Consider the following 14,279-nt stretch of genomic DNA (forward strand, 5'->3'; position numbering starts at 1 on the left):
CCAGTGTTGCAAACATAACATACCTAGTGTCTTTTGAGAGAGGAGCATTAGCACATTGGAAAACAGGAAGAGAGTTCAAATTTATCTCAACAACTATCAGCCTGAGTAAAACAAGATGCAATTCAACAAAAGGAAGTACAAAGTCCTACAGTCAGATGAGAATTATTAGGTTCCTAAACAGTGCACAGGGAAAATGTGGCTACAGGGCAATAAAGGAGGTGAAGTATTAGAAGAAATTTCAAGGTGAACAAGGTAAAAAATACACAGCAATTTTCTGCAAGAAAAGCAAATATCAACCTGGAATGGATAAAGAGGAACAGAGTTCATGAAATGCATTAAGTAAACCCTTCCCTCTGTTGAGGCTATCTGATGGGAACAGGGTACACAGTTTTGGGTGCTACACATCAGGAAAGACATGAGAAATTTGATGGGAGAACAATAGCAAAGAAAGAGATCTAAGAAACTGTTATGTGAATTAAAAAGAGGGAAAGTGTTGGTCTAAAAAAACAAATATATGTCCTGAAATAGTGAAAAGGCTGCTGAAAAATAGCAGGAAATTTGTATTCCATATAATGGGTTTGAAATGCAGCAAGGGAGAACAAGATTAGACATGAGGAAAATATGTGTGTAATAATCATCAGGAAAAAAAATCCTCTGGGGGGTGGGGGATGCAGACACTTTGGAGGTTTGTCTGACTTACTCCTAGAAACATCTGTCAGGAAGTAGGTTGTAGATATAGATGGCCTTGTCTTGTGACATGAGAACAGATAAAATGAATTCTTAAAGTGTATTTCAGTCTTATTTCTATGATTATTTACACAAAAAGCTAGACTGTGACAGTGCTTCATTGCTTTTACATTTTTCCAATAAGAAAAGCAAGCTTTTTATATCGCTATTTATTGCTCTGAGAATGCAGATGGTGTCGGCTAGACAGCTAAAAACAAAAACTCAGCAGCCACCAATGCACATACATCATTTTGGGGTCCAAGAGGGTATTAGCGTATGCAGAATAAGGACTATAGTTAAAAGATACTTAGGAAGAGGTTCTAGTGATTAATTTACTTATGTCCAAAATTAAATTGGTTTGTACCAAAACAAAACCAACAACATATCCTAGCCTGCAGTCTAGCTAACATTATTCAAAGTGACTTACTATTATGTGATTACAATAATGTGATTACTGTTACATGATACATGCTGTTCTATAAACAAGATTAATCTACAATGTCCTCTTCTTAAATTTACTGAAGTTACTTATGCAGGAATTTTGCTAACCACATTTTAAATTTGGCTTTGTCAGTGGCTGTACGTGAACTTCGGGTTTGCATTGTTGTACAATATTTCACTTGCGCAGCAGCAGTACTGTCTGTTCAAGTCCACAGAGTATCAAATCCTGATTGCTTTTTTTGCTGTTAGGAAATACTACACAGGGCTCTTCTCTCATATCTGTAGCTTTAGTTTTTTGAATAACTGTTAATTATAATGGTAACTGTTATTTATAAAATACTCTCAGATACCTATTATTGGTGTTAAGGAAATGCAAAGCAGCATTTTTCATTTCTAAACTGATTACATTGTTTCATAATCTAGTTGCTTTTTTTCTTTTAAGATGGGCTACAGCAGGCACTGCTTTCCTGAAAAAAAATCTATAGAAAACAGCACCTAATTCATAATGACTTGAGAGAAAATTAAGAGGATGATGAGATTTTGTTTTAAAAGTAGTGCACAGCACTTGGTCACATGGCTTTCTCAAACAGGAGAATTAAAACAAGCAGGTGTGGGAAATTTTAATCAAATTAAGTTGTATGTGTCAAAACGTATAATTAAAAGAAAAAGTGGCTGTTGTAATAATTTACTGAAAAGAGCAGCACAGTTCATCTGATCATGCCCCTTCAGTTATAATTGGAAATGGGTTTTATTCTATTTGGTAAAAAATAATATAACGGCTTTTAGCTTTAGAGTTTGGAGTCTATGATAGAAGGTGGTAAGCATTAAGCAGGTTTCCTCTTCCTCTTTCCTGTATGGTGAACAGGTCTTAATACCCTTCTGGGCAGAACAGCAGTAAAGGATTATTCTCTTTCGGTTGAACCTGATGTTGCTTACCCAGAAGCTATAAAGAGGAGGAAGGCAAGCAAATGTCACTTACGTAAGTAGTAAGATACTTCGTGATCCTGGAGCCTGCTCGTGTGTATTTCATTTATGCCTTTATATCCATTTAGAAAACTTTGACTTTTACCCTGAATTAATACCTGAAATTAGAACATAAAGTTTCTCTGTGTTCAATTATTAAAGCAGAAATACACAACAAATGAATAGAGAAACTATATTTCTGTGTTTCAGAATTATTAACATATCCCCTGGTGAAACTACAGCTTTGAAGGATGTGTGTGCCTTCATTTAAAGATCACTTTTACTTGGCACATTGGCCTGAGCAGAAGAGAAACTAAGCATACAGGGAAGAACAGCAATGAAGGGCCTGAGTGACTGAAGGGCCTGAGCATAAAGCAGGTTTGGCAGGTCTTGAACTCCTTGAAAGCCCTGTCAATATCTCTGGAAAACAAACAGAAGCAGACTCCTGAGGTTAAGTCCTGCAGTTAGAGGAAATTTTCTACAGCAGTTTCCTAAAATTAGCAGAGGAGCAGGTCTGTGGAAGTGCTTCTGACCCTGCCCTGGGCAGAGACACTCAGGTTGGACAATCTGTGCTCTGCTGCCCACCATGGAAAGGCTGCTGGAGATAAAGAGCAACTCCAACAAGCACTAGCCATGAAACCCTTCTTGCAGTTGTTAAAGCACCCAGTATGTTCACAGAAATTTCCATGGTTGAATAGAGGCTTTTGACTCATTAATGTTTATAAATATGTAAAGGGGGAGTGTCAGGAGGAAGGAGCCAGGCTCTTCTCTCTGATGTCCAATGATAGGACAAGGGACAATGGGAGCAAGCTGGAGCATAGGAGGTTCAATCTGAATATGAGGAAATAACTTCTTTACTGTGAGGGTGACAGAGCACTGGACCAGGCTGCCCAGAGAGGTTGTGGAGTCTCCTTCTCTGGAGACATTCAAAGCCCGCCTGGACACATTCCTGTGTGACCTGGTCTAAGTGATCGTGCTCTGGCAGGGGGATTGAACTGGATGATCTTTCGAGATCCCTTCCAACTCCCAATATTCTGTGATTCTGTGACTTGCCTAATAAAGCTGGAGTGGCCATTTCCAGGAAGGCTGGGAACTGTTCTGAGCTGGGAACCCAGAGTACCTGGTGTCTGTCCAGTTTAAATGCCCCATTTATGCTCTTCCCTCACAAGCGTTCTCTGTGACATTACATGGAAGAAGAGGTACATCTCTTATTTACCATTTTTTAGATAATGCATAGCCTCCAAGAAAATGCTCAAGAACTCTCAACATTTACATTAGCTGGGTCTCTGCTGGTAACATCTGGAAAAGTATTTCCGGTTTCAGGAATGTAATCTAGTAGAGAATGAAAACTGTCATCCTAAGAGAAGGCAATGTGCTCAGTACCTTAATGCTGCTCTGTTTCAAAAGCCATATTCCAAACTGTACCTAGAAAGTATTATAAGGGTGTTATTACCTGTCTCATATACAGCTTCAGATACGGAGGTAAAGTGGTCTTCTACTGTGTATTGTGCCAGTCGGAGCGTGTCCAAACCTCGAACTGAATCATTTCCTCTAGTCCAGTAAAACATAACATCATTGATGTTATAACCCCCTGTAGCGATACACAAGCCAACAAAAGTGTTTATTTTACACAATAATTAATTTGTGTTGAGCCCACTTATGGTTCAGCTGTTTCTTCTTTTTCTGCCTGGAAGTACAATTAGACATAAACAATGATGTTTTTTGGCAGAACTTGATGACTCTGCAACAAAACTCTCAACGAACATGGAAAGTTTTATAATTTAAAAGCTGACTTTTTGGAGGTGGTTTTTTTTATATATTTTATTCTAGTGTAGACAACATAAACTAATAAAAGAGATTAGTACCACATGGTATTCTCAAGGCAAAAGCTATTAAGCTTTAAAAAAATAGAGCTTTTATGAATTACAGCACTGCCAGCATTTGGACTCCTTTGCTGCATCCCGAGGATGCTGTTTCTCAGTGCAGTGCATTTGATCCTCATTCCCATAGAGACAAAGGGGTGAGGAGAGCAGCAGGACTGCTGCGTGCTGGTACTGTGCTCTGACCTTGTCTTGGGTCATCACCTGGGACAATATTTTAGCTTAGGAGCTTGGATGCTTCCCAAGGACACCAGCTTAGATGCTAGTGTTTCGGCAAGCTCAACATCATGGCATGCTTCTGGGGCCCCAGGAGATTTTCTCTTAACCTTTAAGTAGTAATTAAGAGCTGAGACAGGACATGAATTATCTATCAGAAGGCAACTGTATTTTGCACACACTTGTCAATATGCGGCACAATCATAGCTAAAATTTCTCTGTAGCTTTTTCCCATTATATTAAAAGGCAGGCAATTTTCAGACTAGTGCATTTGATTAATTCAAGATTATGTTAATGTAATTTACATGTTAACAGGGAGCATTTGAACATCTTTTCCTTTAGCTTACTTAGATCAATCATTCTTGTATTTGACAGACTTTTATTGTGCAAGTTAATAGGAAGGTTAGGGGATAGAAACATGAGCAGACGATTATTTTTAGACTCCAGTCAACTGTAAGTAAATTATAGTGTGAGACAATGCAATACATTGCACAAGGGTATATGTTGCAAAAAGAGCAAAGCTGTAGAATCACATAAAAAACATGCATTAAAATAGAAAAGATGTGATGACAAGAAGAACTGCTTTCCTACAAACAATGTAGGAAAAATAGGAGTTCAGAAACTTCATTTCAAGGAAACACTGTGCTGGTTAGCAATTCAAATGACAATTTCACCTTGAAATTCTTTCCCTGACCATTCTTTAAATTTACATCTTGTTTTCACTGTCATTGACAGTTTCATGAAGAGGTAGCATGACCAGAAATCTCTGCTCATACATTCATAGCAATTAAAGCCAAAACACTGCTGTGTCAAAAGAAAAAGCCAAAAGCATGCATGTCCAAGCCAGGTTCTCAAATCCCTAAAACCACACACTGAGAAATTTCACAGATTTGGCAAATGAAAATTAAAAGTAACATTTCCTATAAACAAATGATTGCATTGTCCTCAGTTAAAACAAAGAAGTTCATAGAAGCAGTTTTTATGCATGATTCCAGGTGTGGGTTCATTTTACTTTCCTTCAGTATAAATGAACTGCAGATACTTAAATAAAGTCCAAAGATCTAGAGAGTACCACAGTAAATTATTATTTATTTCTTTTTACAAGATATTGAGTCTTCCAGGTTGTGAGAGATGGGAGAAATTCTCAATACCCGGATGGGTGATAAAAAGCACATCTCCAAAATGAGGTTGTATTGCCTTAATAGAACTATTTGTGAGTATTTTCCTTAGCTGAACAATGAGTGGGTTTTGGCGATGCCTCCTATGAAAATTCTTTGAAAATACTAATCCCAAAAGTCATTTGAGAAGAATTTTCATGAGAAGAGTCCTCCCAATAGTCAGTAAAGTTGAATAGCACAGTGCTCCCTCTGTGCAGTTATTCTTTATTCAGGGGATTAATTTTTTACTGATTATAAAATGTTTAAAAAGTTTATAGAGACAAAATCCTTAAGCCATGTTATTTGGCTTCTACAAGTAATCTCTATTCTTTTTACATGAGACTGAGTTTTCATTCTAACTAATTCCTCAAGCCTGAAATATCTCATTCCTGTACTTTGTTGATAGAGTACAAGCAGCTAATGTCAACAGGGTTAACTACAGGAATAGTAAATTTGGGATTAAACATTCATAATGCCTAATACAAATGAGTTTCTTTACCTTTCTGTTGCTAATTTTAATTTCCCCTGATTGTCAAGCACAAGTTAAGTGCCTTCACATGGCTCTTCACTGAAGAAATGCTAAAGGACAAGTTCAAAAAGGAAATAAAATTTTAGAGATGGGCTCAAAACATGAATATGTATTTGGACTGGAGACCTGTATGCAGGGGGGGAAAAATGAAGAAAAAAAGCCCTCAGCCCAGAATGGAGCTGTTCCCTACTACACAACAGAGAGCATGAGCCCCCCCAGCAGCACCAACAGAGACAGGAGCCCTCCAAGACCCCAAACATCACATCTTCCATATCAACAGAGACCCAGAGCGGCATCTCTCTGTCTCCTAACATATGCCTGTACTACTGTCTAAAGTGTGCCAATAACAGGGGGAAAAAGCAACAGACATTTTGGCTGAAATATATTTTGCTCTGCAGAAAGTATAAATCAATAAATGTTACTAACTAATAATAGCAGAATAGCATGTTGTAAATGCTACTAGGGATGCTTTATTGTGTAAAGCCATTACTTGATAATATCATGTCATGTCTGTCTTTGCATTAGTAAACACAATAAAAGGCTTAACACATTTTTCAGTGCAAATATTTGCTATCTTTTACATTTTATCTATAAATGTCAGTATTTGTGTGGATGTGTGTGGATGCCTGCATTCACAATTCTTAATTCCAGGTAATAGTATTTGCAAGCAGTATTCGAGGATGATGTCGTTATTCACCTATAAATTAACATAGCTTATCTCATGAGGAAACAAACACCATTTCTAGTGTACCCAAAAGAAAGTATTACAGTATACTGAAGAAAAAGGGCCACAGCTAAAGGCACAGCCTTTCCTTTTGTATTTATTCCTTCTAGCTGCTTTCCTCAAAACTAACCACCAATCTCAAGGGAGCATTTGTGAAGACATTACTGTTTTCCCCTTGGACAGGAGACACTTGTGTGTTATTGAAAAAGCAGATGGAATCATTCTGAAAAAATTGGGTTTTTTTCATTATAAAGGGAATTCTCCTTTTTTTTTTAATGCTGTCAAATAAAGTTTAAGTTCCTGTGGGACATGCATTTCATTCTGGAACCGGAGAAAACACTAAATGGCTCGTTAGGCAATGCTGTTGATGTAAATCCATATACATTGATTTACCAACATGCTTTTCCAAAGGAAAATAAATGAGAGAGAAATCCAAATTCTAATTCAAATTGCTCTTTGTTAAACAAATCTTATAAAACTTCTGACTCTAGAGGCACTTTTGTGTGAGGAAGGTTTTTGAGTTGATTTCTTTTGTGTTTCTCTAAAATGAAATTTTGCAGCAATCTTCTAATTGGTCATTACCAACAAAAGATAAAGAACACACACATGCTTCTGAAATGGTAAAGAATAAAACTTGTCAAGTACTGAAAAACATTCCAAAAGATTTTGAGTTTGTACTGACATATATTTGAACATATATTTTCTTCTTACAGGACTGGGTATCCTTTAACATTAACCCATACAAAAATAATTTGATAGAGTCTTATCATATGAATAATAGCAAAAACTTAACTATAAACATGCACATTTGGTTGTTTGCAAAGCAACTATCTCTACAAAGTATTAGAGAGCATAATTTAATTAAAATTCTGAGGATGTTGCTTGATTAAATGACAACCTGTAAAGGTAGACTTAGTCCATCAATTGATGACTTTTTTCGCCAGGCACTGGCACAGAGACAGTTAAATAAGTCATAGAAGGATTTGCATATATCCATCTTGGAACAGAACTGTCCATGCAATTATCTTTTTTCAGTATGAAAACAGTAATTTATTAACTCTATAACTTATAAATAACTTATTCCAGTTTCTTTCTTTCCTAAAGGAATTGTGCCTCAGCAGGGGGAAAAAATACACGATAACTAAAAGACGAAAAAAAAACCAGAACAAACCAGAACAAAACTTTCTCAGCTATGTTGGAAAATGTCTGCTCACAGATCTCCCCCTGAAGACCAAAAGGATAACTGCAGGATGCTCTGCAAAACAAAGTCTATGATAATCTCCTGAGTTTTTGTTTAATAATTAATCATTAATAGCATGGCAACATTTAAGTACTGATATGCTATTTTCAGTGAAGCCTCATGCATTTATCTTTGTATACCAATACTATTATAATTCAAGGGACAGTACGTGACCAGTCCCTGTTAACTTCTTTGAAAATTCCAACCAATAGCTCTTAGAAAAGTTCACAGATATTGTCCTAATTGCATAAAAATAATAATAAGGATTAAGTGTCTTACAGCTTTCTAGTTGCAAAGTACATGTCTGCTTATCCATCGGATATTTGGTCAGATCCATACTGCATGCAACAGTTGTGGTGATCCTTGGAGGAAAAAAACCAAAACATATTGCTGATTATTAATAGGATAAAATTGTTCACCAGTAAAAATTGAAATAAACTATGTATCCTTCTTGACTTAATATTTGCAGACAAATATCTATTATGAAGAAAAGTCTAGTGTTTGCTGTTATTTAACATGAAAGAGTAACAGCATCCAAAACAGAAAACCACTCCAGAATATCAGAGTTTAATGGCAGTCTAAAAAGGCCACCCCTTACTCCCTTCTCACTTACAGAGCACATTTTTCCTTTGTTGATATTTTGCAATGTATTTTACAATTTTGTTATATTTATCAAAATCTGTTGTAAAGGTTAGTCTTCAATAAATAATGCAAATCAGTCATCACAGCTTGCTTTCCTCTGATGCAAAACAACTGGAATGGCAAAATGTAGTTCCATTATTTGGTCCATATGAAAGCAAAAGGGTCTATTTAGGGATGAAAATGAGACCTATCATTAAATTTAAGAATTCAGTCATATTGGTCAATCATATTACATATACATAAAACTACATAACATATTCTATTTTTACAAATAAACCAGTTTCTTAAGCACAAAATCGTGTTAACCTTGAAAGTTTGAAATGCAAGCAGAAGCCAAATTTAAAGGCTGGTATGTGGTATATACATACCGTAGAGCATACAAGACTGTTCCATTAGGGTATATTCTTATAAGACGATTCTCAACAGTGATGTCATGAAGAAAAGACTTTTTTGAATCTACTATGAAGGTATCCGGTACCCAAAGCATTTCCACAAGCCGACCATCTAAGCTTAAACTCTTATTACCATCGAAACAAAGTCTTTCATCAGTCCATCGCTGCCTTAGAAATATAGTAGCTGTGTAGTCCTGAAAGAGGAAAAACAAAAGGCACTGTTATTCTGTTTTACAGAAGTACATGGAAACAGCTGTTGGGTACAAATAGCCTGTGAGAGCCCATGTCCCCTTCTTAAATGATGGTACTCCAATAACAGTTGTACTGGCTCTTGTACTGCCAAATTTCCTGGCACTTGATGTGAGATTGACATCATTAAAGAAATACTATCTTGAGTAGATTTTGTTCTTACAGTTTTTGGAATTTTACAGTAAAAGCTGATGGCCTAAGTCTGGGGCTATATATCAGCTGAAGTCATCAGAGTTTTGTAAGCAGATAATCTGGCTCCATAAATCTTTAAATTTTAGAATTATTTACATAAGTGTTTGCAAACATCATTTTGCTCACATAAACTGTTAAATAATGAATTTTTTAAGAAAACTTTGGAAAAAGTTGTATAAATTCAACTAGACAAAAGAATAAAAGTTCATGAAATAGGAAGGGAATCAGCATCTTCTAGCACAATTTATTCTTTCAGCATCACAAGGGAAACAGTGGTGCCAAATTTACCAAGACAATGAATATTGCTCTCAGCCCAGTTTACCTTCAAATCAAAGATGCCTTGTAGCCTTACATTAAAATCACACTATTTATTAGCACCTTTTTAATCAACTTCTGATTTTATAGTGTGTCTTTATCAGTATGATAAATTCAACTTGAGTTCTAAATTTGTTTCCCTCTTTTTTAATAATTAGTACAGAGGGATTTAATATTTAACTTCTTTGGAAGCCTAAGTAATGAAATGGTCAGGTACTTTATGTATATATACACATATACACACACACACACACATATTTTAAATATATATATTTACTTATGTACGTACACACTTTTATATATATAGACATTTTTTTCTAATACTGAAAATCTGATTAATGAACTATGCCTTTTATTTCTATGTACTAACATTAGATCATTTCATAGTTTGTTAAAAAATAAATTATACAAGTGTAATGAAACACAGCTGGCATAAATTACATGTGACAGTAACAATAAAAGAGAAAAAAATACGAGTTCATCTGTGTCTAATCACAAGGAAGGGGAGTGGCTTCAAAGCCACATGACTATATCTTTAATCTCCTGAAATACATAAAGATTTAGACATTTAATCTGGAAAATAAATACTGCTCTATATGCCTTTCATTAAGATTAATACTTAACAGTAAATTTCCATTTGTATCAGAGGTGTAATTTGCAGCTGCAATTCTATACTTATTACAGTGCTATAACCACTATCCACAGTGAAAAAGAAAATTCCATTTCCTAACACACACTGACTGCGTAAGGAGAAAAGCCTCAAAGTCACATTGCCAGCAGCTGTAAACACAAGTCATTAGCTTATCAACAAGCAAAACAAATAAGATTGCAAAAGCTACAATACCATATTTATTTCTGATATTGTATCAATGCTTGCAATATCCAGACTCATTCCAACTGACACAGGACCATCTGCAAAAAAGAGAAAGGAAATATTCCTCAAACTTAGATTAGGAAAAAATTTTAACTATTTCATAACCAAAATACAGTACTTCTAGACTAAGAGTATCTTGATTTTAATAAACATGCTTTATTTCCTAAATATTTCCTGGTTTATATGACCATTATTTTTCCAGGAAAAAAGTGCTGGGGGAAATGTTGTGCAATAAGGTGCGGAAGGTCCAATCCCCATGGTACATCACACCCTCCTGCTCCAAGGTGCAGAGCAGTGGAAAGAATTCCTCCAGTTGCAACATCTGGTCCATCAGATGCCAGTGAACTAAGGAGTTGCTCCTGGCAATGTCACATGGTTAATATCCAGATGGGCTATCTAAGTGACTTTATTTATTGCCTATTCAAGAATATATTATGCATATTGTGTCACTGCAGTTTAACTTCTTGCTTTTGACAATTAGCAATTAATTTGTGATGTAAATACTTGTGTTTATAAAGCAAAAATTCTCCTTTTAATATTAATATCAGCTGAAGGTTTATTCACTGTGATTCACCTTACTTAAGCAGTTGTCATGATGTCATTGTAATGTTAGTATGCTCAGACCCTTTTTCCTTGTGAACATGCATTTCCCAATGTCAGAAGGAAGATCACCAGTGGTGCATTTTAAAATGCAGGATTTGTGCACAGCTTTCATGGAAACATGATATTATTCCTGGTTGAATACACGTGGAATAATTAACAGAGTACATGCACAAGGAAATTAATATTAAATACATGCATCTTTCCAAGTAATTGGGAGAAGCTCAGGCTAAGGGATATGTCAAGCTCAAATGGATTGTCCTAGCCCAGACCTGCGTTGTGATTCAAGTGCTAAGGAGCGGTAGCATTTTCAGGACGAAACCCTCCTGCTCTGTGAGCCCTAGAAGTTTTTGTGGCCCACGTGCTTGTACTGTGCAGCCAGGCTGCTAAGCCAAGCGTTCACGAAAACTCAGCAGAAAATTACAGCTCTGGAAGGAGTCTTTATTAACACAACACGAATTGCCGAGAATAGCTTTTCTCTAACAGTTAATTAAATCAGAACTATATTAATAGTTAAATGCTAATTTCCTTTTTCTGTGTGGGGCTAAATACAATTTATTGTGCCTTACTAAATAAGCAAAGCATTAATAACTGAAGAAGTCTTCAAATAATTATCCACTAGAGTTTCCCCTGAACTTCTTCTGAAAGGTCACCTGCTGACAGTGTCAAAAACAGGGCAGTAGACCAGATGAGGCAGTCAGTTCTTACATTTCCATATGTTTGGCAGTAATTGTATATATGATGAAAACTTCAGAAGAAAACTAAAGTCAGTCTGGCCTGAATTAGCAAACAGCATCTTCAAAATATGGCAAAGAAATGCTAAAGGGTTACAGAAATTGCTGTACAATCTATTTAACATACATTTTTAACTTCTACTGAAATTTACATAGAAAGAGTGATGCACTTTAGAGATACTCACAGTAATCCTACATGAGAAAGCAGCCATAAGAGTGTCAGATAGCATACTTAAAAATAAAGTTTGGATCACTGCAATTATCATAATCTGTTAGACTTTGTATGAACAAAGTAAACCACCACTGTGCCACATCTGTATTTGTAACATATATACAGAACTCTGAAGACCTTAAATCAATCAAAAATATCACAACCTGCTAGTACTAGCTCTTTTTCATTTAAGAACACTTAAAACAATTCTGGCATTCAGAAATATCTCAAAAGAGACGACTGTTTGAAAGAACACCTCTTACTGGATAAAATACTATAAAAGATAATTAGAAGGAAAAGTATCACTAGAATTATTTATCATAATTTCATGAAAAACTGGTTTTGTCTCCCTGACTGACAGCTTTGCTTTGTCTTTTTTTAAAGAGCATTATGGCAGTTTTAGATAAAATAATACATTACACCTGGATTTTTTCAGTGCATTTAGCTCCCCACCACAAGACATCTTTCTTGACAACTACATGTTATGTGAAGAGACTGAGCAGATTAAGATAGGCCTTCTGACACATCTCAGCTGTAATTGTTGATATGAAGACATCAGAAGCCAGACTCATTTCTAGCAGGAATCAGCTTCAATCTTATTTGTTCATATCAATGATCTTTAGACAGTGATACAGCTTCACTAGCACAGTTTGTGGGCAAGACAAAAATTGGTGGGGATCGTAATAACAACAGTTTGTTAAATCATTTGCAAAAAAAAAAAAAAAAGCCTATTTTAATACAGCCAAATAAAAGCAATAATGTGGGGACAAATAATGCAGGCAGTATGTACAGGATAGGAAACTATCTTGTCAAGCAGTTGGCCTCCAAGAAGGGTTTAAGGTTTTTCACAGATAATAATTTCAACATGATTTTTCCATGTCATGCTTTGGCAGAAGCACTATTGCAATGGGGAGCAATACACAGAATTAGGTTATCTTGCAATCTAGACTGTATTGGCAAGTCTGTTACTAGATTACTGTGACTAGATTTGTTTTCCACATTCAACAAAAAATGTGGAAACAGAAGACAGAGTTCAATTGAAAGAGAGAAATATTCCAGAAGACTAAAACACTGGAAGCTCAATATCAAAGCTTGTAACATGAAAATTAAGGAACGGCATTTACTCAGATCCTCAAAGAGAAGTCAGAGAGGCAACATGCCCAATGTCAGTAAGTGAACAGAAAAGACACTCAGTAGTAAGTTGTACACACTCTCTGACAAAGCAAAACAAGATCTCAGTACGTGGAAGCTAGAGACAACATGAAACTTCAAACAAATTTATTTTTTCTAGCTGAACTTAATTACTGTTCATCATTTACAGTCCGCAGAATTCAGCATTTTAGGGGTGGTGAGAAGGCAGGGAAACTAAACAAACCAAAACCAAAGAACAAGTTGTCCTGCACTTAGGAAGCTGGATTTGGTGGCAATAACAGTCTCAGTGTCTCTTATTTCCATAGGAAAGGAAGGAAAAATCTGCATTACCATCTGTATGCTGAAGTTTACAGTTTTGCACCAAGTCATTGATTTAATAAATCACAGTTTTAAAGATTCAATAGAGATACAAAAGATTTTTTTTCCCCAATATAAAACTGGCCATCCATATTCTAGGGTTTTTGCCTTTCTCTAAGAATTATCCATTGGCTAATTGGTACATAAAACTGTATTTAGATTACAATTGTTTCGTACTTCCTTCTCATCTACCCTGTGAGTGACACCTTTGTGTCGCTAAATCAAAGGGCCTTGGTCACTGATAGCAACACAGTATCTCCTGAACTCTTTTGGGGTAAACTGTAAACTTCTGAGGACTAAAATGCCGTCATCTAATTAAACTGATAAAACTTAATATAAACAAGATTTGGGGAAAAAAAATCACAACTGTTTTTTTGCGGAAGTTTGTATGCAAATATGTAATTTGCTTTCTTGAATATAAATCTTATACCATTAAATGTATTACTCACTACAAAACTAAGGAAAATAATCTTTTATATGTGGTTCAGAATAACTGATTTAAGCATGACACTTTTCTATACCACTTGAAAATAGCTTCCATATTCAAATATACTTAGCTGTGACCTTTTCCTAGTCTCTCTCTATTTAATTAGAGCACTTAAATTATCACATTCAATCACAGAACAAAATCTATTTGTATAAAATTATTTACAAGATTTTATGCATCTCTTAACAACTCTATGAA

General features: G+C 35.6%; 1 protein-coding gene across 1 annotated transcript in view; it reads right to left on the bottom strand.

Moving 5' to 3' along the window:
* LOC104544027 (gamma-aminobutyric acid receptor subunit pi-like) overlaps positions 1-14,279 on the bottom strand; it is a gene marked incomplete at its 3' end in the record, with an annotated part of 35,108 nt that overhangs the window by 16,608 nt on the left and 4,221 nt on the right. Inside the window, exons 2-5 of the mRNA XM_010188765.1 lie at positions 10,511-10,578; positions 8,887-9,104; positions 8,156-8,238; positions 3,584-3,721 (exon numbers count right to left, since the gene is read on the bottom strand). Coding sequence (XP_010187067.1) covers positions 3,584-3,721; positions 8,156-8,238; positions 8,887-9,104; positions 10,511-10,558 — 487 coding nt within the window. The remainder of the gene's footprint in view (positions 1-3,583; positions 3,722-8,155; positions 8,239-8,886; positions 9,105-10,510; positions 10,579-14,279) is intronic.

The sequence above is a fragment of the Mesitornis unicolor genome, unplaced genomic scaffold, assembly GCF_000695765.1.
Source record: "Mesitornis unicolor isolate BGI_N332 unplaced genomic scaffold, ASM69576v1 scaffold15847, whole genome shotgun sequence".
Classification (NCBI taxonomy): domain Eukaryota; kingdom Metazoa; phylum Chordata; class Aves; order Mesitornithiformes; family Mesitornithidae; genus Mesitornis; species Mesitornis unicolor.